The 25,874-nt window shown below is 42.5% G+C and overlaps 1 protein-coding gene across 2 annotated transcripts in view; it reads right to left on the bottom strand.

Annotated features, from left to right (window-relative positions):
- Window positions 1-25,874, bottom strand: part of LOC146688171 (MAGUK p55 subfamily member 7-like) — a 37,514-nt gene that overhangs the window by 7,031 nt on the left and 4,609 nt on the right. For both annotated transcript variants that reach the window (XM_085440495.1, XM_085440496.1), the window contains 9 exons: window positions 24,746-24,826; window positions 19,642-19,776; window positions 17,748-17,829; window positions 17,517-17,602; window positions 16,288-16,365; window positions 15,434-15,630; window positions 15,278-15,336; window positions 14,821-14,874; window positions 1,700-1,873 (listed from right to left, as the gene is read on the bottom strand). In XM_085440495.1, coding sequence (XP_085296621.1) covers window positions 1,700-1,873; window positions 14,821-14,874; window positions 15,278-15,336; window positions 15,434-15,630; window positions 16,288-16,365; window positions 17,517-17,602; window positions 17,748-17,829; window positions 19,642-19,776; window positions 24,746-24,826 — 946 coding nt within the window. The remainder of the gene's footprint in view (window positions 1-1,699; window positions 1,874-14,820; window positions 14,875-15,277; window positions 15,337-15,433; window positions 15,631-16,287; window positions 16,366-17,516; window positions 17,603-17,747; window positions 17,830-19,641; window positions 19,777-24,745; window positions 24,827-25,874) is intronic.

Genomic DNA, 25,874 nt, shown 5'->3' with positions numbered 1-25,874 from the left:
GATAGAGCTCAGAAATACATAGAGCAGGCCTGCCGGGCTGGCAGAGAAGCAAATCTGAGGTGGGCCGCTAGGTAACTTAAGAGAGCACGGTATATTCTGACTTTGGGTTTTCTGACAGTGTTTACGTGTTTCTGATGGGAAAGGACTGTTTTTGCGCTCATGAGTGGGAACATAAATCTTCATTAACGCATTGGTTTTTCTTTTGATCAACAACATTTTCAATAATACCGTGCTTTACGTAAATGGGACTCTGGCATTTCTGAAATTTTTGCAAGGGCTAAAAAAAGGGAAGCTACAGGATGATATAAAACAGAATATAACTGACTAATACACCTTAAACTGCACGGAAATATTTGTGCTGTTATCTCCATCATCTCACTGGCACATTATTTAACTCTCTCTCTTATTTTTTTTACAAGTTTATGGCATTTTTTGATAAAATTACTCTCCACACAGCGTGGGTGTGTTCAGGGTGGATATTGCACACACAGAGATAAGTCTTGTACACCCAGGGGAATCAGCTGGACATTAATGTGCCAGTGAAAACTACAAAAAAACAAACAAAACTATGACAGCATTTTTTTAAAAACTCATTGTTTTTCATCATCATTAAAAAATGCAATGCTTTTTCCTTTTTCTTTAAAGTAGCAAAAACTCCCTGTTGACTTTAATCATTTACTAAACATCATCTTAGAAAAAAAAATCAGCAATCAGCCCAGAGGCTGTTTTGTCCAAGACAGGAATGTCAGTGAATCATATAAATCATAATCATATAGCCACTGCTCCCTAATCCTTTCTTTTCTATTCCACTAAGAAAAGCATAATTTTCCTGCCTAGTTCATCATACAAGTGCTCGTCATAAAAATTACATTTGACAGAGATTTTAGTTTTTAATGAGGTATTGGACTTGGATAGCTCTACAAAATCTGAATGAAATATTTTTTTGAGTTTTGACTCTCCTAACCCACCTAAGTGTGTCCAAATTCAGGGGCTCCATCCCTCAAAGGACACAAAGGAAGGTTGAGAAGGCCGGAAGTGAGTGGCTGATAAATTAGACCAGGGGTAGGCAACTCCAGGCCTCAAGGGCCGGTGTCCTGCAGGTTTTAGATATCACCCTGGGTCAACACACCTGAATCAAATGATTAGTTCAGTACCAGGCCTCTGGAGAATTTCAAGACATGTTGAGGAGGTAATTTAGCCATTTGAATCAGCTCCTTTTTGGGTCAAGGACACATCTAAAACCTGCAGGACCTTGAGGCCTGGAGTTGCTCACCCCTGAATTGGACAAAATGTAACTTTCTAAGATTCTTTGTTAATTTAATATTTGGAACAGTTGGATATTTAAATGCAATAAAACCCAATGCTGACTTTAAAAGTTTATCCCTGGACTGCTTTGCTTGGACCATCTGCCATTTTTCTTTTCCAAAAAATGTTTTACAACCACCAATGCACAATAAATCTTGGGATAGAGTGGGTTGAAAAGGATTCGCCTGATGCATCTTTCAAATCCCAGGGAAAGGAGGACACATTTGTAGGCCTCGGCTGGAGGAGCCTTCGAATTTGGACAGCCTTCGTTGCCTTGCTTTGACGTAAGAAGCCATCAATTGTGGCCTTCAAAGGATGGAGCCTCATATCGCTCCCCTAAAACGTCTTAAAAATACCCCCCCATACACTTTTTTGTTTTTTTGATCATACATACCAACCAGGATGACCACTCGATGTCTGTCCTTTGGCTCCCTGTGGTAGGGGATCACCTCTATGTAGGTAGGTGGACAAATTGAGCTGTGTACCCCGGCGCTCCATCTCCTGAACCGAGCAGCTTCTTTGGCCCAGCTGCTCTTTCTACCAAGTCGGAAACTCCTTCTTAACCCAGCTGGCAAAGAGACACAGGGACTCTTCAGTAAGGTGTATAACTGGAAAGGTAGCTGTAGATATATGGCAGTCCTAAAAACTTGGGTTAGTTCATTTGAGGCAGGGCTACAAAGCCTCTGGTGTGTACAGTTATGTATATGTGCAAGCAAACCAACACGGCAACATTTGGAGCAATATTTCTCATCACGTTGAAAACATTAACTCTCAGTTTGGCTCCGTTATTAGTGTTAGCCACGTATTCTTGAGGGAAAGATCTGTGTTTAGGGCTTTTTTGGTGGAAGTGAATCATAACACTAAAGCTGTGCTTTATAAAATTAAAGAAGTAGCATAAAGGTTTTTATGGCTAAGTCTGTTGATCATACTGTTTCATCATCTGTGTGTTTCCTTTCATACACATCATTGAATCCATTGAATCCAAAATCTTCTAAAACATTTCTGTCGCTCCCTCTTTTTTTTTGCTTAAAGACGACAACATTACTAGTTATTTCTCAAGTCTGAAGAATTTTTATGTTGAGCACATTTTCACACATTAATAGTCAGCAGAGTTGCGTAAGCCTTGATTTAATCTAGGCTTAATTGACCTGCATCTGGATTTTGCTCTTGTTTTGGTAAAAAAGGCAAAGACCAGAACTCTTGTTTTATACAGTGGAAAGGGAAAAGCATTGAGAATTATTAAGGACAAGAGAAAACAATTCAAGAAACCATCTGGTGTCAACTGCTCTCCTGAGCAGCACACATCTTATTTAAGAGACAATAATTCAGTCTGTCACGCGTCACTGCTGTCCAGCCTCTGCCATGCGACTGTGGTCGGGCCGGGCTTGGCAGACTTGCTTTCTTTCATGATGTTAACTAAGTGATGGTGCCAAGCCCTCTCTGACGTCAACCATAATTTCACTTTGTAAGCATGTCTATCCATTTCCTCTCCAGGCTTCATTCTGAGAAACATACCAATATGATTTCAAGCTTTTGTTTACACTGGATTTAAAATGATGAGCTCTCTCAAATATGCGGGTTATACAAACTGTATAAAAAATAATTTTACAAAGCAAAAAAACAAATCTTATTTCCTAAAATCAAATGCGCTCTGCACAAAGCCATCTTGTATTTGTCAGTCTTAAATCATTCTGGCAGGCAAATTATCATCGGTGACTGAAAATGCTCCCAGCCCCACATTTGTTGAGATACTAAAACATATTTCAGATTTACTGATCAGTGTGATGTGACGGGAAAGGAGTGATAAGGCCGAGTAACAGGCCAGCGTACAACATGCTGTGAGCTGGGCCTGAGCTCTTCATGTCAATGTGGTCAGTGTAAAAGAGTTGTGTCTGTAGCATCACAGCCCTCCAACAATACAGTGAGATCATTAGGTGGCACTGAATGATTCAGTGTTAGCAATTAAGGAAACTGAATGACAGGACTGGTAGATTCCTGGTTTGGGACTTCTCCACTGAGGAACCATTTGTTTGTTTGTGACTCAAGAATAAAACATGGACTTAGCTTCCAGGTCAGAAAAACAAAGTCAATGCTGAAGTGCCTTAGATCTCCAACCACAGATGTTGCCATCTGGTGGCGATAGCTGTGGTTGGATGTATTGGAAAACAGCTTTCTGTGTCAGTTACTCATTATGTGTCATGTTGAATATTAAATTAAGTCTGTTTTGTAAATTTTGGTCATTTGGTCATACCATATTTCATAATAAAAGATTATGAAAGCTGGTAACAACTTTCAATTCAGTTCAGTTCAATTCAATTTGACTTTTATAGCACCAAATCAAACAGTTAACTCAAGGCGCTTGTGACTGACAAGTAATAGACACACAAACTATGGTTAAAAATAGCTTTTTCCACATATTTGTCATTTAACAAGAGAAAATATGACAAATGAAAAGCATCTCCATATATTTCAGAGCTTTTACTTCAGAGCAGAGATTACTGCTGCTGTTCGTACTATTTAAAAAGGCAGAGATTGGGCCTTTATCTGAGCCATGGTCTGAGTAACCCCTGCCTTTCTATTCTAAATGGTAAATGGACTGGTTCTTATAGAGCACTCTTCTACTCTACAGTGGCTTGCAGAAGTATTCGGCCCCTTTGAACTTTTCCACATTTTGTCACATTACAGCCACAAACATGAATTAATTTTATTGGAATTCCACGTGAAAGACCAACACAAAGTGGTGTACACGTGAGAAGTGGAACGAAAATCATACACGATTCCAAACATTTTTTACTAGAGACTGAAATCCTTGCCCATTCTTCTTTACAAAACAGCTCCAGCTCAGTCAGATTAGATGGACAGCGCTTGTGAACAGCAGTTTTCAGATCTTGCCACAGATTCTCGATTGGATTTAGATCTGGGCCCTATTTCAGGAAGCCGGTTTAGAAAACTCAGAGTTAAAAATGATACACGGGGTTGAGTAACCCCGAAGTGTCCAACTCGGAATATTCGGTTTCAGAAAGGCTGATAACAAGTAGTTCAATCAACGCGGAGTTGCTTTAACCCCAAGTTAAGCGCGCGCACGAGGATACATAAAGCCCTGATTAGTGGAGCACAGATTAAGCGAGTCACCATGGAGACGGAGGGAAAGAAGGCGCGGTCAATGTATCTTACAGCGCTTGAGGCCGAAATTCTGATGGCAGCATATGCAGATAACATGCAAATTTTGCAGGAAAAAAGTAACACAGCCTCAGCTGCAAAAGAAAGGGAGCATGCATGGCAAAACATAGCCGACAGAGTCAATGCGTGAGTGTTAATTTAAACATTGATCTAGGGATTTCCCACCCATTTAACACATTATTTTATTATATTTTATTTTATTTTTTATTTCATACATTTTATTTTGTGACATGATGTGAGCGCAGGTGCAACCCAACAGGCCCCAAACGTTCCTGGCAGCAAGTAAAAATGAAATATAAAAATATAGTCCAAACAGGTAAGGTGTAATTGTATTATGAGCCATAGTGCTTGGTCTGTTTGTCCCATGTAAATCAATTGCAGTTAGAGGCTACATTAATTTCCCCTCTGTAAGCACTTATTGAAATTATCTGAGCACATTACAAGTACATATTTGCTTACTCTGTATGCTCAAATGTGACCCGTTATGGCCACTAGAAAAAAAGTGGAGGCCCGAAAAACAGGTGGGGGTCCTCCACCACCACCACTCACAGAGGCTGAGTAGTTGGCTTCCACATTTGTGATAATGTTGGCAGCATCACATATGATCTTCACAGTGCAGAGAACACAAATTAGCATCCATTACTATAATGAAATAATTTGTTAGTTTGAAATGCTACAGGGAACTATGTACCTGTACATTAATGCTGTGGAAAGACTTCCTGTTCACATAGTCTCCTTCATTTACTGAAGGAGCAATGATTGGAATGTGAGTGCCATCTATACAGCCAATCACGCCTGGGAACCCTGAAAATAAATGTAAAATTTAAGTAGTAGTCCAAGTATCACCACATCATAAATTAAGTTTTGTTCATCCTGATACCTGCAATTTTGTGGAATCCCTCTTTGATAAATCTTGTGGGTCTATGACCGGGGAACACCACAAACGAGTACAGGAGACGTTTCAGTGCAACTGTAACATTCCTGACTGCCCGACAGACGGTAGCCTTGGAAACGTGCTCAGCGTCACCAATATTATACAGAAAGCTCCCGTTTGCAAAAAACCGAAGTGCAATACAAATAATATGTACAGAACTGAGAGGATGTCCGCGATGTGTCACATGAGCAATATTAGGCCTGAGGATGTTATTCAAATAACTTATAGATTGTGCTGAGAAACGGTAACGTTCACACAGGAAATCATCAGGAAATGATAAAATGTCCAAACGCGCTCTAATCACTCTCTCCCGGCGGAGAGCTCTGCGGAGAATTTGGGCTTCAACATCAAGGAAGGAACACGCCATGTCTGACACTTCCTACAGTCAGGTTTCTGACAAAGAGGCGGAGAAGGTCAGGGTTAGTTGAAGTAAACCTGCTAGGGGGCAGGTTAGCTTCACGGAGTGTGTCGTCATAGTAACTCACTCAGAATTAATCTAAACTCGCTTTGTGAAACCGAAAACCCAGAGTTTTCGTTAACTCAGGGTATACTTACTCAGAGTTTGCACTAAACCGGCTTTCTGAAACAGGGCCCTGGACTTTGACTGGGCCATTCTGACACATGGATATGTTTTGTTTTAAACCATTCCATTGTTGCCCTGGCTTTATGTTTAGGGTCGTTGTCCTGCTGGAAGGTGAACCTCCGCCCCAGTCTCAAGTCTTTTGCAGACTCCAAGAGGTTTTTTTTCCAAGATTTCCCTGTATTTGGCTCCATCCATCTTCCCATCAACTCCGACCAGCTTCCCTGTCCCTGCTGAAGAGAAGCACCCCCAGAGCATGATGCTGCCACCACCATATTTGACAGTGGGGATGGTGTGTTCAGAGTGATGTGCAGTGATAGTTTTCCGCCACACATAGCGTTTTGCATTGAGGACAAAAATTTCCATTTTGGTCTCATCTGACCAGAGCAGCTTCTTCCACATGTTTGCTGTGTCCCCCACATGGTGTTATGGCCCTGTCCATAATCTGTTTTGGTGGCTGTTGTTGTCTGTTCCTTTAAGTCTTTGCAGGTCCCGGAGTGGATGAGCTGACGGCTGCTGATTGGTCCCCTGGCCATGTGATCTTCTTCAAATCCCTCACCAGCAGTTGTCCCGGGGCAGCCACTGACAGCAGCAGCAGACCTGACCCTGACCTCCAAAACCTGAGACTTTTGTGCGACTTTTTTGGAGTTTTGTATATAGTGTGTACATTAGTTTTCATTGTAAATAGCCTTGTAAATAGCACTGCAACAGAAGGGGTGAGCTGCCTTATTGTTTTTCCTTGCACTGTTTTCTCCTGTTTATTTCAGTTAGGGAGTTAGGTGTAGCGCTTGTCTTTTGTTTGATATTTGATTTCACATAGGGTTGTAGATAACACCTCCTCCTGACTTAGCTTGTTTTGTTTGTTATTTTGGCCTTTGTTCACCCCGGAGCTTCATTTTTGCAGTGCAGAAAAATAAATCACGATTCACTAAGAAATTGGTTTCCCTTTGTGTATGGTTTTGGGGACCAGGGCGGGGCAATTCTTTCAAACTTGTGTTGCGTTCCTGTACCCCTAGACTGGGGCGTAACATAAAGTGGGGGCTCGTCCTTTTTTTTTTTCTTTTGCCATTCTTTTTGCTCATTGTATTTTGTGGGTTGTCTGCAGTTTTTGGTTGGCAGTTTTCTTGTAGTGTTGGGGGTGATCTAGTCACAATGACTTTTGATGTGGATGATTTTGCACTACAACCCACCGTGGATAAGTTGGATCGATGCACAAAGGCGGATTTGTTGTTGGTGGCAGATTTGTTTAATGTTAGTGTGCCTTTACATGCTAAAAAGACAGAAATTAAGCAGTGCCTGACAGCTCAGCTGGTGGATAAGGGGGTTTTTGCGGAGTCGAAACCTCGGCCGGTTGAGGCGACTGGAGGTTTGGTGGTGGATGCGGGAGCAGAAGCTGCTGCAACCATCCCAAAAGCTCCCAGTGGACGGGTGTCGCCAGGGGCGGAGGCTCCTGCTGCCATTCAGATCCCAAACGTTAGCCCAGCCGGACAATCAACAGGATTGGTTACGGAGGATCTTGGGCTCGCCCTTCGCCTGAAAGAGGTGGAGCTTGCGACTAAGTCCAAAGAAGTTGAGCTTATGCATCTCCGCATAAGGGCTATGGAGCTGGATCCTTCCCGACAGCGCAATGTTACCTCTACCCCAGTGAGTAAAATTGTGAATAAATCTTCTGATTCGTTCTCCTCTGACCAATTTGATGCAAGCAGGCAAATTGCTTTAGTGCCACCTTTCAGAGAAAGTGAGGTTGACTCTTACTTTAATGCCTTTGAACGCATCGCAACCACTTTGAAATGGCCCAAGGATGTGTGGAGTTTGTTGCTGCAGTGTAAATTGGTGGGGAAAGCACAGGAAGTGTGTGCGAGCTTGTCTATTGATGACAGCCTGGATTATGAAATTGTGAAATCCACTATTTTAAGGGCTTATGAGCTAGTTCCAGAGGCATATCGCCAGAGGTTTCGGTCGTGTGAAAAATCTGCCAACCAAACACATGTAGAGTTTGCCAGGGAGAAGACTCTCTTGTTTGATAAGTGGTTAGCTGCAAGTAAAGTGAAGGACTTTGCTCAGCTAAGAGAATTGGTCCTGCTGGAGGAATTCAAAACGTGTCTTCCAGAGAATGTTGTTGTATATATCAATGAGCAAAAGGTGGATTCGTTGTCTAAAGCTGCTGTTCTCGCAGATGAGTTTGTGTTGACCCATCGCGTTGCGTTTTCAGCTGTGCGCCGTGAATGTGCCCCGTTGTCGAAACCTGCGAGGAGTTTGAGGGTTTCTCCTAAGCGTCAAACGCGCCCTGATCAGGTCCCCATGACTGTCCGAGAATGCTTTTATTGCCATGATACTGGCCATCTCATTGCCAGTTGTCCGTCGCTCCGTCGCAAAGAGCAAACTCACACATGGAAAAAGCCAAAAAGCATTGGTTTTGTTCAATCGGTTGCTACTCCTAATCCCGTCAGTGATGAACCAGGAAATGACAGTCTTGACAGCAGTTACCGACCATTCATTTCACAAGGGTTCGCCTCACTGACTGGAATAGAGGAGGATCGCGTGCCGATTGTAATTTTGCGCGACACTGGGGCTGCCCAGTCTCTCATTTTGGAAAGCGCGTTGCCTTTCTCAAGTAACTCGTTTTGTGGTGCTGATGCTCTCGTGTGGGGAGTGAAAATGAGTGTGTTACGAGCTCCGCTGCACAGAGTCTTCCTACAGTCGCCTCTCGTTTCGGGCCCGGTAACAGTTGGGGTGCGCGCTCGCTTGCCCATGCAGGGGGTTACTATGATTCTGGGGAATGATCTAGCCAATGGGAAAGTTTTCCCGATCCCTGAAGTAATTGAAAACCCCGTCGATGATTTTGATTTTGTTTCCGAGCCTGCTGCTGACAGTCTGCCCTCTGTTTTTCCTGCCTGTGTTGTCACACGCGCCCACAAGCGTAAATATGGTGATGTTGACTTGTCTGACTCTTTTCTATGTTCTGAAGCTGTTCCTGAGAAAGCCGAACTGCCTGTGGAAAAAGCTGAAAAATGTGTGTCTGATAAACTGCTACCCGCTACACCTGACCTGTCTTTTGAGGTAAACAAAACAGATTTTATTCATGCGCAACAGAATGACCCGACTTTGGCCAAATGTTTACTTGCCGCAAATTCAAGCGATCAGAATCCCCGTGTCTACAGCATTGAAAATGATGTGTTAATGCGCAAATGGCATCCTCCCTCCTCTAGTGATCTTGGCTGGAACGTATTTCAACAAGCAGTTGTACCGCAAAATTTCCGACACCAAGTACTCAGCCTAGCACATGACAGTTTCTCTGGACATTTAGGAATTAGGAAGACCTACCTTCGTATTCTGCGTCACTTTTTCTGGCCAGGTTTGAAGACTGATGTGACCAAATATTGCCGCTCTTGCCACGTTTGCCAGGTCAGCGGAAAACCCAACCAGGTTATTCCTCCTGCTCCATTGCATCCAATCCCAGCCTTAGGCGAACCATTTGAGCACATAATCATCGATTGTGTAGGTCCGCTTCCAAAAACCAAGTCAGGACATCAGTACCTCTTGACTTTAATGTGCGCCGCCACACGCTTCCCCGAGGCTATTCCGTTACGCACTATCAAAGTCAAAGCCATTGTCAGAGCATTAGTAAACTTTTTCTCCCTTTTCGGTTTGCCTAAATCAGTTCAAACAGACCAAGGGTCTAACTTCATGTCCAAGATATTCGCTCAGGTCTTAAAATCGCTATCCATCAAGCATCAAAAATCCAGTGCATATCACCCCGAATCACAGGGTGCGCTTGAGCGTTTCCACCAGACTTTAAAAGCCATGATGAGGAAGTTCTGCCTCGAGTCAGGAAGAGAGTGGGACGAAGGTCTGCCACTTCTCCTTCTAGCGGTGAGGGAGAGTGTGCAGGAGTCCACGGGTTTCAGTCCCGCAGAGCTGGTGTTTGGACACACAGTGCGTGGTCCCCTGCGGCTGCTTAAAGAGAGATATCTGTCCGACACAGCTACCCCCGAGCAGAACGTATTAGATTACGTAAGTTGTTTTAGGGAGCGTCTGCATAAAGCATGCGAAATTGCACGCGAGGCTCTTTCCGCGTCTCAGGAAAAAATGAAAAGGAAATTCGACAAAAAGTCCATGCAGAGAAAATTTGAAGTGGGTGACAAAGTGTTGACTCTCCTACCCGTTCCTGGATCCTCTCTCCAGGCAAAGTTCTGTGGGCCCTATACTGTCCAAGAGAAACTGAGTGACACAGATTATGTTATAGGTACCCCAGACCGTAGGAGAAAGCGTCGTGTGTGTCATGTTAATCTGATGAAGCCTTATTTTGTTCGTGATGCAGGTGTAAACTCCTCCTCATCCCCCGCTGCGCTGTCTGCCGTGCTGGTAGTTGTGCCAGCATCCCCGTCTCAGTATAGCCCAGAAAGTGATGGCTTAGCTTTCGTTTGTGCTGAGGGTTGCTCCCGACTCAGAAACTCTGAAGTATTGGATAAGTTGAATTTCCACCTAAAACATTTAGATGAGGCCGCCCAGACCGATGTGTGTTCTCTGATCAATACTTACCCATCTCTGTTTGCTGACACTCCGTCTCGCACTACTGTCCTCGAACATGACATAGATGTAGGTGACCACCCTCCGATCAAACAACACGCTTATCGTGTGAACCCTACCAAACGTGCACTTTTTCAGCAAGAAGTTTCCTACTTGCTGGAAAATGGTCTTGCTGTCCCTAGTTCGAGTGCCTGGAGTTCCCCATGCCTTCTTGTGCCGAAGGAAGACAAAACTCCACGTTTTTGTAGTGATTTTCGAAAAGTGAACAGTGTGACCAAACCCGACTCCTACCCTCTTCCCCGCATGGAAGATTGTGTTGACAGGGTTGGCTCCGCAAAGTTTGTCACCAAACTGGACTTATTAAAGGGTTATTGGCAAGTTCCCCTCACTCCGCGTGCATCTGAAATTTCTGCTTTTGTCACTCCTGACCACTTCCTCCAATACACCGTCATGCCTTTTGGCCTTCGAAATGCCCCTGCCACATTTCAACGCCTTATGCACATTGTCTTAGGTGGTGTCACAAACTGTGAAGTGTACTTAGACGACATTGTAGCCTATTCAGAGACTTGGTCAGATCACCTTGGAACACTCACGGAGATTTTTGAAAGATTACAAGAGGCATCCCTTACCCTAAATCTTGCCAAATGTGACTTTGGTAAGGCCACTGTGACTTATCTAGGGAAGCAGGTGGGTCAGGGACAGGTGCGCCCCCTGCTGGCTAAAATCCAGGCTATCCTAGATCTCCCTGTGCCTCGCACTAGACGTGAGCTTCGCCGGTTCCTTGGTATGGCCGGCTATTATCGTGGCTTCTGTAAGAATTTTGCAGATGTAGTTGCACCTCTCACCAGTCTCACAAGTGTGTCAAAACCATTTGTATGGTCCCCCACATGCCAGAATGCTTTTGAGTCTGCCAAAGCTCTCCTCTGCAGCACACCAGTACTTGCCGCTCCTGTTTTCACACATCCGTTTAAACTTGAGGTGGATGCCAGCGCCAACGGTGCAGGTGCGGTACTGTTGCAGGAGGATAGGCAGGGTGTTGATCACCCAATTGGTTACTTTTCGAAAAAATTCAACTCCCACCAACAGAAATACAGCACCATTGAAAAAGAAGCTCTCTCCCTATTGCTTGCTCTACAGCATTTCGAGGTCTATGTCGGTTCCAGTTCAGCACCTGTCATTGTTTACACAGACCACAACCCCCTCGTGTTTTTGACCCGAATGCGAAATTCTAACCAAAGGCTCATGAGATGGTCCGTCTTAGTACAGGATTTCAATCTGGAGATCCATCACAAGAAAGGGACAGAGAATGTACTGGCAGATGCGCTGTCACGTGGTTTTCGGAACCCCTAAGCGCCAAACATCTTTAGGGGAGATGTTTGGTCTTGGGAAGGGGGGTGTTATGGCCCTGTCCATAATCTGTTTTGGTGGCTGTTGTTGTCTGTTCCTTTAAGTCTTTGCAGGTCCCGGAGTGGATGAGCTGACGGCTGCTGATTGGTCCCCTGGCCATGTGATCTTCTTCAAATCCCTCACCAGCAGTTGTCCCGGGGCAGCCACTGACAGCAGCAGCAGACCTGACCCTGGCCTCCAAAGCCTGAGACTTTTGTGCCTGTGACTTTGTGCGACTTTTTTGGAGTTTTGTATATAGTGTGTACATTAGTTTTCATTGTAAATAGCCTTGTAAATAGCACTGCAACAGAAGGGGTGAGCTGCCTTATTGTTTTTCCTTGCACTGTTTTCTCCTGTTTATTTCAGTTAGGGAGTTAGGTGTAGCGCTTGTCTTTTGTTTGATATTTGATTTCACATAGGGTTGTAGATAACACCTCCTCCTGACTTAGCTTGTTTTGTTTGTTATTTTGGCCTTTGTTCACCCCGGAGCTTCATTTTTGCAGTGCAGAAAAATAAATCACGATTCACTAAGAAATTGGTTTCCCTTTGTGTATGGTTTTGGGGACCAGGGCGGGGCAATTCTTTCAAACTTGTGTTGCGTTCCTGTACCCCTAGACTGGGGCGTAACACATGGCTTGTGGCAAACTGCAAACGGGACATCTTATGGTTTTCTGTTAACAATGGCTTTCTTCTTGCCACTCTTCCATAAAGGCCAACTTTGTGCAGTGCACGACTAATAGTAAGAATAAAATGATAAACCAATATGAAGAAGTTGAAAATAATAGAATTTAATTGTAGAAAAATGATCCTTTTAGTTTGATATTTAGTGGTATTGCTCATTGTTGAGTATATTGTTCTGTTTGGTTTGTTTTTTGTTATGTGCAGAATATTGTCAGAGTGTAATTTTGGTTGCCTACTTGTATTATCACAGATAGGGGTCAGGTGTCAATAAGAATTTATTCTTCTTCCTGCTCCTTTTCATGCATGGAAACAGTGTTACTTTAATTGAAAGGAAGGTTGTGTATGGGAAATGAATTACTGCTGTACCACGTGTGAAACAATAAATAAATGAATAAATAAATAAATAAATAAATAGTTGTCCTATGGACAGATTTCCCCCACCTGAGCTGTAGATCTCTGCAGCTCGTTTAGAGTCACCATGGGCCTCTTGGCTGCATTTCTGATCAGTGCTCTCCTTGTTCGACCTGTGAGTTTAGGTGGACGGCCTTGTCTTGGTAGGTTTACAGTTGTGCCATACTCCTTCCATTTCTGAATGATCGCTTGAACAGTGCTCCGTGGGATGTTCTAGGCTTGGGAAATCTTTTTGTAGCCTAAGCATGCTTTAAATTTCTTAATAACTTTATCCCTGACCTGTCTGGTGTGTTCTTTGGACTTCATGGTGTTGTTGCTCCCAATATTCTCTTAGACAACCTCTGAGGCCGTCATAGGGCAGTTGTGGAGCTGTTTTGCAAAGAAGAATGGGCAAGAATTTCAGTCTCTAGATGTGCAAAGCTGGTAGAGACAAACCCTAAAAGACTGGCAGCTGTAATTGCAGCAAAAGGTGGTTCTGCAAAGTATTGACTCAGGGGGCTGAATAATTACGCACACCCCACTTTTCAGTTATTTATTTGTAAAAAATGTTTGGGATCATGTATGATTTTCGTTCCACTTCTCACGTGTACACCACTTTGTATTGGTCTTTCATGTGGAATTCCAATAAAATTGATTCACACACATTCATACTTCGCTGGATGCATCGGGGAGCAGCATGGGGTTAGTATCCCGCCCAAGGATATTTGGCATGCAGACTGGGATCGAACCTTCCAGTTAGTAGGTGACTGGCTCTACCACCTGAGCTACAGCCAACCCCCTTACTATTGTTTTGTATATATTCCTCTTGACTGCTTATATTTCTTCTGCTTATAAGAAGCCAGAGTACCTGAAGAGAACCCATGCACACACTGGGGAGAACATGCACAGTAAACACCACACAGACTGGATTTGAACCCCCGGACCTTCTTGCTGTGAGTCATCAGTGCTAACCGTGATGCCACTTTATAATAGTTGTTTCAAAATAAGCTTTACTCACTGCCTTTGTGACAGAATCGGTTCAAGAAAATGTGCCATGGATCATTATTTTGCCATGACATACACACACGCAGTCAGACTTGAGTTAAATGGATACACAGTACTCTACTAACACCCTTTACAAAGCTCTTTAGTAAGTTGTATGACTACATATTTCAAAGTTGCAACACAGTACTGTTGTAATAGAATCTCTCTGCAGTCAGACAGACCCACCTGCCTACCTACCAAAATACCTCAGCTGCTTCTCTGATTGATGCATGCAGGATCTTGATGCATGCAGCACTAAGGATGTACATGCAAAATAAAGAGTCTGAAGCTCTGTCCTCAGGTGGAATCTGGCCTCAGATAAGATGAAATGCACATTATTAACTGTACACGACTCTTTGAATTGATATTGTGCAATATCTGTAATTACCTTTCCTTTTACAGACGAAAGGAGCCTTTTTACAATCAGCCACAAGTGCACTTCCCCATATGAACATCCTGCACTGCTCACATGCACACATGCAAATACACACAAGACATTATTTCCAATCCATGAGATCAAGACAAATGGGATAAACTGTGCAGCTGAAACCACATTTGCTGTTATATTCCTTTCCTCTAAATCTACAAACCACAGAACTACATCACCAAATGAACTGGTTTGTACGGCAAAATACAACTAGGGTCTCCTTTTTTGGTTTTTATTACAGAGTTTAAATATGTGTGTTTTTGTGATCGTTCAGGTTGAAATGCCCCTGAGTTATATTTTGGAGTAGCAGTCTGGCCCCTTTTCCATTAGTGGGATTTGAGTGGGACAAGTCAAACATCTTACCAACATGGATCCCTGTTATAGCTCTATAGTCTGCATCCTCCGTGACTGGAAAAACTGGAAGAGAGAGGAGAAAGGAAATCACAGGTAAAAAAGGAGAACCATTAACAACCATTAACAAAGCTTTAATCTTCGAAATTAAAAGGTAAAGCACGCTCTAGTTGGCCAGTTTGGTTTTAGACGTTACATCTTAGGTACAAACAGAAAACCCCAAACCAAAACCCAAAACATACTCATTACATCATGACAATTATTCTGAAGGTAAGGTTTCGAAAGCATATGGTAACTGACAGTACCTTCCCCCTCCTCTATGAAGCATGTGGACAAAACAATCGAAGTTAGTACAAGAGGAGGGTGGCCGGGGTCACCCTGACCATTAACCATGACCTTCAATAGCTTAATAGAAAACGTTTTATACTTTTCGCGTGTGGTGAGTTTATGGGCCAAAGGGGTGCATCACCTGGTGGCTTGACTCTTTGAGGCTGGAACAGAGCTTTGGGTCGCTGTAGAGCGACTCTTCTGTAGTAAGCCAAAAAAAAGAAAGGCAGAATGAAAGCAGGATAGGTGTGTCCATTCAGAATTTTAAAGTCAAGTGACTTAAAAGCAGGAAAAAGACCTTTCATGCAGCTCCTTCGAGGGGATGAGCCCAGCTCCACCGTTGCTGTCCTCGAGGTGACAGGCCTGCCACCAGGTGTCATCCTCCATGCTAACAATCTGGAGGACGTCACCCCTTTTAAAGGTGAGTGCAGCGTCCTTGCATGGAATGCTAGGATCTTGATTGGGATCATAGTCAAACAGAGCTCGCACAAACAGCTGAGGAAAGAAAACTATGGCATTATACAGCCTTCAAGCAGACAAACTGGTGAAAGGAAAACACACAATGCCTTTTTTCATTTATTTATTCACATTTCTGTTTTTCCACAGCAGCTTCACGAACTTCTGTATTCTGGCAATGGACTGCGCTGGTGTTTCTTCGCATATGTCGGTGTCAGTTTTGAGAAATGACCACACTCACTGAAAATAATTTGTCTTAATCCATTGCAAATGCTCTCTAGCTGCTCTAACAGTTTCCAGCTTGGACATACACTCTGTGTGGTGAAGATGGCCTACAATTAGTTCTAGCTAAGATTGTTGAACTTGAATTTTTCCACATAAGATAGGGATTCATTGTTGATGTTAAATTGAGTCAGTACAGTTTAAACGTTTAAATGATAAAAAGCTGTAAGTTGTAATGACGTTAGCATCTTATCCTTGATGGTCTGATCTGTGCTTACTTCTTGAGAACCCTGCAGCAGCAGTGACAGCATTGTGGCAGAAACACAAAACATAACCCAACACACGAGATATCGCTGATTTCATACATTTTTTACTGAAACCAGGTGGACAGTTTTCTCCTTGCAGCCGCATCGCATGCTAATGTCCATGCACAACGCACACTAGCACGAGTGTTATGGTTAATGTTCTTTGTACCTTTTGCTTAGTTGTTGACATTTCTTCCCTGGAGTATGCAGGAATAATTTTGAACCTGACTTCATCCTTAGAGCGAGCCTGCACAAACACAGTGGCATGAAAGCAACAGTTTGAGGTACCTCTTTCATATTTTTACACAAAACAGTCGAAACAAGGGGAGCAAATTGCCTGGATCTGTGAAAATCTTAAACAATAAATTGATTAAAACATTAAATAAATATGCATTTTTAAACCTTAATTATTGGCATACTTCTTTATTTTTTAGGCTTGCACAATCACCACAGTACTTTTGTATTATTTTAGCTAGCTACATCGTCCTGTTTCTAGCTGTTAAGCTAAGCTAGCTATTGCTCAAAGTAGCAACAGTAAACATTTTGTTGTGGTTTGTTTTTTTACTGACAAATAAATCTCACTTTAAATTGAAAGTAGGAAAAAATGAATTTGAAGATAGAGCCACCGATGAAGACTGTAAACAGTCTGAGAGAAATCAAAATATTAGCAGCATGATTGATGTGATAGCATTTGATGTTTTCTCAGTTTTTCCTCGTGTTTTTACCTTAAGTAAGATTTATAGAGTTCTGGCTACTCAGATGTTTTTCATTACATGTTACAATATACTTCTAGCCTTGATCCTACAAAATTTTACCTCAAAGAAAAGTTAAAAAAATGTGGTTAGCTTGTGATATTGCTCTTTACTCTAACCTAGATTTATTGCTCTTGTATTGAAGTTGGTGTCACAAGTAGGCCTTAACACTTTGCACATGACTGGGTAGCAATTTATTGCAAATAGCCTGTGTTGTTTATGTTTTTGGAATAAAATTTTCAAAATATTTACATCACCATCGCTTGTATTTTCATTAGACTGAATATTTGAGTTTGGTTGGACCCCATAAGATTATCTGCTTTTTAGTGGGCTGTTGAACTGGCCGGAATGGCAGGATGATGGCACATGATGTTTTAGCTAACTGTCAGCTGAGTTCTCTTTATTTGATAGCGCAGGTGTTAACACATTTGGCTAACAGAGCAAAGAGTTCCAGTTCACAAACCCAGCCTTGTGTTAGGCAAGTAACACGCTACTGTAATCTGTTCAAAACCAAAAAATGTGGTCAACCTTACAGAAATATTGTAATTAGGTAAACAATAATTTTTTTACAGAAGTGAAAGTTTAAGTAACGTGGAAAGGTTTATTGGTTTTGGTGGCTTAATGAGAAAAAACATGTGAGACTAACCAGCAGGGGAAGGATTTCCTTTGGCTTCCTGTGCTCTAGTGGGACTCCATTCACCTCTTTCAGCTCATCGCCTTCATGGATGAGGCCTTCAAAGCATTGGAGATTAATATGGAAACCTGTACCTCATGCTTTTCTTTAAAACATGGAAATGTACAATCACAGCGTTTCTGCAACCTAATGTAAGCAAGGATGAAAGGAAGCATATTTGCAATCAAGAGTCTATCAGCTTACCGCTTTTGTCAGCTGCGCCTCCTCTCATGATCCTCGCCACAACAATAGCCCCGGTGGATGTATCCCTCTTAACTGTTGCTCCCTTAAGGACAGTGATTAGTGAATGAATGGACAAGCATACGAGCAGATGCAGAGAGGCAAAGAGGTCAAACGATGGCGAGTGAAAGTAACATGTTGAATTTATTAGGGCCTAGACAAGCTTCTTATTTAAAGTCCCCTGATTCCAAGGAAGGTTATTTGTATCAAGACAGGCCCATTTAGGCGGCTGCCTTCATGTAACACACAAAGCGCTGGAAAAGGTTATTCAAATCAGCATTATTTTCAACAGATGTTATTGATGTGGAGCAAATCGCAATGGAAAGAGCATCTTATGTAGCTGACTACAATCAGCTCATGCTCGGGTGTAACCCTGTTGTCTGGAAAACATGTTGGATTGATCAAAGAGGCTATGTCAGAAAAAGGTCAGTCCCCTTCCAATCTAATTTTGGGATCAATACAAAAGTATGTTCTCCATTATTGGTCCGAAGAGCCTTTTGGAAGCTCAATCACCAACACAGGAGTACACACACACACAAAAGCAAAAATGTCCGTCATTAAGTAAATTACATTCATATTTATCCTGAAAACATATTTAAATTAAACCCATCGCTGGAATTTCTGCGCTGTTTGTTTGTCTCTTGCTTAGTGAGATATCTCAGAAAGCTGCCATTAGAATTCACTGACATCTGTTGGAAAGTAAAGCAACAATACGAAATAATAGAAAAGCCTGGTTTTGTGATGTAGATCCAGGATTTTTCAAAAGAAATTTTCACTTTGCATTTGGGGACATTTCTTCTATTTTCTAATAAACTACTGGGCGTACTTGAATGGGGGAAAACCCTGCCATATGAACCCCACTGCTATCAATCACTGACTTTATGGAGATTTTGATCCAGAAGCAACTGAAAAAACTGATTATAATAACAAATTTAGAGGATTTGTGGCATTGGCAGAGGTATGCACGCTTTGTAGTTTTACTGGTTTCCTGCCCCGTTTCACTTGATCCAGGAAATATCAAAAAAAAAAAAAACCTGACAATGGCTGAATGTTGAATATGGGGAATCATTCCGATACCATCGAGAAAATAAGCTTTGATTAAAGACCTCGAAACTAGTTGATCTTCATCAGTAACAATCATTCTAAACGAGCAGAACGGCTTTAAAATGCCATTAAGAGGGTTTTTTTGGGGTTTTTTTTGCTGTTTATACACACAAGTTTTGCACACCATACACATCTGCACAACAATGCTGGAACCGTGCCGCTCGTCTCTGCAGATATATGGCAAAAGAGATGTGGAAGAATTGACTCTGTAAATTTTGAGCTGAGGAAAGCTGCCTTATGTTTCAGCCTAGAGGCAAATGTGATCCTGTCAAAGGCTTTCGTCCCGCTACACCTTGGCATACGCTGCTTTAGCAGTCACGCTGTTCAGCAACACAGCATGAATTCAGTCCCTGGAGAAAATTTCAACCTATTAGATGTGCTCATTGCGCTGGATTGCCCGTGTGTGTCAGTTAATGTGGCTGGACAAATTGCGCATTTTTAGGCACAGTCGCCTCATTACATGGTAGCTTTGACCTAAATGTTTGCATTTCTCTATGTTTTGCGTGAGGTCTGAGACCAGGCAGGCCGTATTAGAGACAAGCTGGCACGCAGCACAGACAGAAGGAATTCATTTTCTCGGCATGACGTTTTTGTAACCGGCCTCTGGCCTCTGTCACTGGAAATTAGTTGTATCAAATGTGTTTATTTGTTTCGCTGCTAAGAGTTAAATGAAGATTCACATAACCGCTGCATCGTGGCTCTCTCTCTGTCGGTTTCTTTTTTAAAACCTGACCTTTGAGCAGACTGTACTGACCAGAGGCTCTTTGGTTTTGACCAAACTGACAATTTTGACCGAATCCTCCTCGTCCTCCAGTGCGTCATCAGGTATGGGTGGCAGAACAGGCTCAAAGTCTCTCTGAGCTACAGCGTCATGGACATGCAGGAGACTCTGCAAAAGGAATAGAAAAAACAGTCAAGATGGTGTTCAGCTTTGAGTTAATGTCACTTTGCATTCTGGGATCCTGGAAATACACTGGGCTGAGTCCAATCAATCTGACATGCACCGAAAAGAAATACTCCTCTGTAAGTGTCCCAGGCCATACATACTCTGAACATAATGAGGCATGCAGGCTGTCAAGCTGCTGTCAGATTCAGCCTGTGCACAAATGCTGGAGGTGTCATTGGAAAACTTGTCCAGTTTGAATTTAGGTAGGCAGTAGAACTGCTGTCCCCGCTATCCCCAGTGTCCCTAATGTCACCAGCTTACACGTTTAGATCATCTGTTAGGTAAAGCGTAGTCTTAGAAAGGTTGACAGCCAAGCTTCGCCCCGAATACACTTACCTAATCCAGAGGCAGCAGTTTCCTCCTGGAATGTCAGCCTGATTTAGTTTGGAATGTACCACCAGCCTGTGGGCCACCTGAAAGCAGCTCCCCCTCATCACTAACACTGGCTCTGCCTGCAGCCATCTGGCTCAGCTCAAACATCGCGCATCTTATAAAGGATCACTTCCCAGCGAATAGATCTTTGACTTGCTATCAATACCCAGGCAGTTCATTTAAATTCTTTTTGATATGGTTGCTTTGGCAGTGTGAAATCCCCGGTTTTGTTTGCTGAAAAGCAACACACAGCATAAATGTTAATCCCTCTCTCTGCGAGCCTGTGCAAAATGCAGTTCCAAACAAGAAGGTCATTTACTGTAATATGAAAGAATGAGAAGAGGGGGGGAACATGTGCTCATCAACTTAATTTTAATAATCAGCCAATCCATCTGTCAGTTAGTCTACTTGTTATCCGCATATCCATCAACAGTTACTCTGCTCAAAAGCTGCCAATGAGTGAGCAACGTGTCTCTGGCCACTTTCACAGACAGGTTTTAAAAAAACAAACATTCATTTACAGGATATTATACCCAGTGTCTCTTATAAGTATGTGCGAGCCCGTGCACTGTGGCCAAGAACAAACAGGTCATTAGGGCTGTTCAAACAAACCTGTTAGTTGTCGGCTGGCTTCTGCTCCTCATTAGGAAAAGCCACAACTTCTGCAGTTCACTGGAAAACCATATGCGCTGTGTACGTATGCTACGTGTATGTGTATGTGCATCTGAAAAATGACTGTCAGCAGATCCGAAAGAAGGAACTGTGCGTTTGAGGAGTGTGGACCACTATATGAGTGCACACTAATAAACATAACTCGGGAGTAGATTAGCTTCAGTGCTAGTGTGGTTAATAGATGTCAGCACCTCTCAGCTGCAGAATGATGAGGTGTAATCAATTTAAAAATGAACTTTACGGTCAGATTAATTTGCCACTTAGAGTGACTCATATAAGAGTGGATTGTAGGAAACATATAGTGTAAGTCGTTTAATGTATATGTGTGCTTGTAGCATGAACGGAGATTGAGCTGTCAGCTACAATTTTAATGTCAACTATCTTGGAAAAAATTACTGAGAAGTACACAATTACTTTTCATTGTTGCTATTGAATCTTTGGTGCTGGAGAGCTGAGACAGAAGTGAACAAAGCAACAAGTTTTTTTGGCTGCTTTTTCATTTCGTCTCATATTTCATCATCATATCTGAAAATCCTTGTGGAAGAAACATGCACCCTTTCACAGTTCAAGTAATGTTTGTGTTTAGCAAAAAGAGTCAGTTCCTTGAATACTTAGATAAGACTGAAGCCTCTTTTCTATCGCTCTTGAAAATAGCAAGAAGCTGTGAATTACTAGCATAAGATAAAAACTGTAAACGGGGAAAAATAAGAAACTATTCTAATGAATATTTGTTCCATTTTTTGTGTCGGTTTTTTCTAATAAAACAAGTTAACTGCATCTCCAATTAGGTCACTCTTTGCCTTCTTGCTAAGCTAAGCTAACTGGCTGTTAAAAGACAGGCATGAGGGCAGTATTGATTTTCTGATCTATCTCTCTGCAGCAAAGTGTAAAGTTATCAGCAGCTAAAGATTTCCATGTTTCATATTGGGTGTGCTGGGTAAATATGAAATCTTGTCTCTTGTTACGACATTTGCAACAATTGCAGCTTTAGAGCTTTAGAGCAAGACAAACCAGGAAGTATTAAAACAGGTCCAGTGGCTGGGCTCCTGATGGCTCACTGCAAATCACAGACGTCCATACCACATGAAATTCTTTACAATGCATCCTAAAAATGGAGCTTTACTTATATAGCACTTTTATACTCAAAGCACTGCATATTAGAACCACATCCACCACTATACACACCTTTCATGCTGTTCGCTAAGTGCCTGGCTAGGAGATGAGGGGACTAACATTAGTATAACCAGGAAAGGAAAAAGCCAAATAGAGTGAGTTGTGAGAAAATAATATTTCATTAAGGACTTGACTCACAGAGTCTGCTGCAGTGCTATTTCAGCCAAACAAAAGGACCACAAGCTAAAATATCCTGAAAAGTAAAGGAGATGTTTAACCAAGTCAAAGGGAAAACACTTCTGCTACAGGCAAACACTTGCTACTTACTGGTTGCTTAAAGACTCATCTTATCTCATCTCATCCTCAGGCAAACCATTCAAAGCTGTCCCACTCACTGACAGAGCAGCTCTTCACCAGCTTATATACTGGCTGACTGCTGAATGTGCACTGGCATAGTGTTACAGGCCTTTAACCAATTCTGAAAAAGTCAGAATGCCATGTAAAACGTAAATAAATGTAAATAAAACAGATTGCAATGATTTTTTTTACAATATAGCGTAGAAAACATAAAAAATGTTTAAACTATCAAAATGACAACACCAGAAGCATGTGGGATCATATATTGATTTCTGTCTGTTTTCCTTTTATTTATTTTATGTTTGTGTACACTTATAAATGGTAAATGGCCTGTATTTGTATAGCGCTTTACTAGTCCCTAAGGACCCCAAAGCGCTTTACACAACCTGTCATCCACACACACATTCACACACTGGTGATGGCAAGCTACATTGTAGCCACAGCCACCCTGTGGGGCACTGACAGAGGCGAGGCTGCCGGACACTGGCGCCACCGGGCCCTCTGACCACCACCAGTAGGCAACGGGTGAAGTGTCTTACCCAAGGACACAACGACCGAGACTGTCCAAGCCGGGGCTCAAACCGGCAACCTTCTGATTACAAGGCGAACTCCCAACTCTTGAGCCACAATCGCCCCCAAGAGTTGGGAGTTACCTTATACTACTACTACCTTCAAGGTCATTTAAAAGTCTACTGATAAATTTCGCTAAAGCGTTTCTATTAAAATAATCATTGCTGAGTAGTCTCCTCCTCTGTGATTTAGAAGAACAGGAAGTGGTGAGTGGGAGGGACAAGAGAGAACGATAACGCGGCAGATTTTTTAAGCTCTTTAATTTTTCTACTGCTAGTTTTACAAGGTGTACACGGTAAAATTGTGCTGGTTAACTTTAAGTTCTTGTACACCTTGTTAAAAGAAGGTCCGAGATGGATGTCATATGTACTAGTGAAATGATTTTGTTTGTTTTTTTGATTGTGACAGGGGCGCACCAAGAGGGGTCAGGGGGGCCACTGGCCACCGCTCAACTTTAATAGCTGGAAATTAACTAGGCATATAATTCTTTTCCCCCCTCTTTTTTTGCCATATTTTTCAAGTAACCTATATTTGCCAACAGCATAACAAAACTGGAAATTCTGTTTTTAGTGTGCCACCCCAATATTTTAAGTGCCTCCCATATGAAATAATTCTGGAGGTGCTCCTGGATTGTGAGAGAAATATAAATGGAATTGTGGACATCAGTACGAAGCGTGGATGCTGTTGACCAGAGTAGATACAATGACATTTTATATACAGGCATTGCATGGGCTCAGAATGCTTCAGAAATCATTGCCTGTAAACACAGCTCACTATGCCATCCATAAATGCAGGTTAAAGCTCTATCGGGTACTTTTGAAAAGGACCGAAGAAAAGAGGAAAACCTTTCTGTGGTCAGACGGTTCAAAATTCTTCTGGACTACAGAGGAGAGGGACCATCTGGCTTGTTATCAGCTCTCAGTTCAAAAGCCTGCATCTCTGGTATGGAATTGGAAGCTTGCACCATGAATGCTGAAAGGTTTTAGAACAACATATACTCTCATCCAAGACAATGCTAGAATATTATCACTATCAGACAGGAATGGGACAGCATTCCCCTCCCAAAAACCCAGCAGCTTGTCTCCTCAGTTCCCAGGTATTTACAGACTGTAGTTAAAAGAAGATGGGGTGTTTCACAGTGGTAAATTTGTCCCTGGGAAACCTTTTTGAGACACATTGCTTCCATCAAAATCAAATTGAGCTAATATTTTTCTTAAAATGGTGCATTATCTCTGCTGTGTTTTCTGTGTTCTGCTGAAAATAAAAAATATGGGATCAACATGTTGATGACACGCTTTACCTCTGTATTATATATTATATATATTATTAGCAAAGGTAATATATATAAAAAAAAACACCCAGCACGCCCCTGCGGGCGGTTTATCCTTCAAGCTCGGGTCCTCTACCAGAGGCCTGGGAGCTTGAGGGTCCTGCGCAGTATCTTAGCTGTTCCCAGGACTGCGCTCTTCTGGACAGAGATCTCCGATGTTGTTCCCGGGATCTGCTGGAGCCACTCGCCTAGCTTGGGAGTCACCGCACCTAGTGCTCCGATTACCACGGGGACCACCGTTACCTTCACCCTCCACATCCTCTCGAGCTCTTCTCTGAGCCCTTGGTATTTCTCCAGCTTCTCGTGTTCCTTCTTCCTGATATTGCTGTCATTCGGAACCGCTACATATATATATATATATATATATATATATATATATATATATATATATATTACCTTTGCTAAAAATGCTATATAACTGGCCCAGGAGAGGGGAAGCTTTAGCTTGACACATGTGAAGTTACAGTAACATGTCACTGTGGAAGGAAATATTTTTACCTGAAAGTGGGGTTTGGAAATGAGGGCAAGCAGCTCTTTGACTTCCTCTCTCCAACCCTGGTATATGAGCTCCTCTGCCAACTGGAACAGGGAAGAAGGGAGAGGTCGGATGTTTATAATTAGAGGTACTCTTTTTATGTTAAGGCTTTTGTGACGTTTTCAGGTAGGGGAACAAGCAAAAACGCATAAAAGGTTCATGAAATTTATATCTGCCGGACACAACGTCAGTGCTGTCGTTATTTCAGACACTTTCCTAAAACCCTGTTTGCCTCACGGGGAGTTTTCTCATCCTGGTGTGAACCATTTGTCTGTTTCCTGTTTTAGCTTTGCGTCTCGAGTCACTGTCGGAAAAAAAAAGAGAACACTTCTGAATGTTCAAGGCTACATGACAGCTGTGGTGACAGCTAAAACAGAACAGCCTTGACCGTCGGCAGCAAGTGGAGAGGCGGCGAGTGACTGTGTGCAGTCGCCCGTCTTGTCAGGCATATTACTGTAATGACTTCTACTGCTTCAAGATGTCGAGGCACACTCCAGAGACACAATGCATGAAGGTCATTAGTTTCCACTGTGAGCAAACAGAAGCCTCTCTGAGGGGAAACAGAACCTCGGTTTGGCCCTTGCAGTAGGTCCTGATGATTTAAGCCAGGCAGAGAGTGGCTGTCGTACTGAATCTGAAGCAAGGGGACTGAAGGGAGGGAGCTGAAGTGGGGGAGTGTAGCAGAGAGACAGAATGGAAACATGGCAGATATTACAGTATATGGATATGAAAAAAAGAAGAAATGGAAGGAAAAGAGAACAAGAAAAGGGGTGGAGAGAAGAATATATGGAAGGGAAAAGGGTTAAAAAAAATTCAATTTGGACATTGTCCTGGACAAAGGTGGTGAAATCAGAAATAAAGGTGGGGGTTAATCGAAATATACAAATTAGTCATGGGGATGGATGAAAATGAAAGAAAGACGGGATGGTAACAGGAGTGAGGATGACGCACATCTGTCTGTCACGTCAGCCTAAATCTGACATTAATTGTTTTCCTGAAACATTAGATGGAATGATTTCCGCGGCTCCCGCTTGGTGCTCAGTCTTCAATGATCTAACTCTTGGCTCATGAGTTAAGAAAAAAAAACTCCTT

The sequence above is a fragment of the Copadichromis virginalis genome, linkage group LG18 (genome assembly GCF_057382275.1).
Source record: "Copadichromis virginalis isolate Kocher_CV1m ecotype Utaka linkage group LG18, C_Virginalis_male_GT1.1, whole genome shotgun sequence".
Classification (NCBI taxonomy): domain Eukaryota; kingdom Metazoa; phylum Chordata; class Actinopteri; order Cichliformes; family Cichlidae; genus Copadichromis; species Copadichromis virginalis.
The sequence above is the reverse complement of the archived record's forward strand: the minus strand, read 5'-3'. Positions and strand labels throughout refer to the sequence as shown.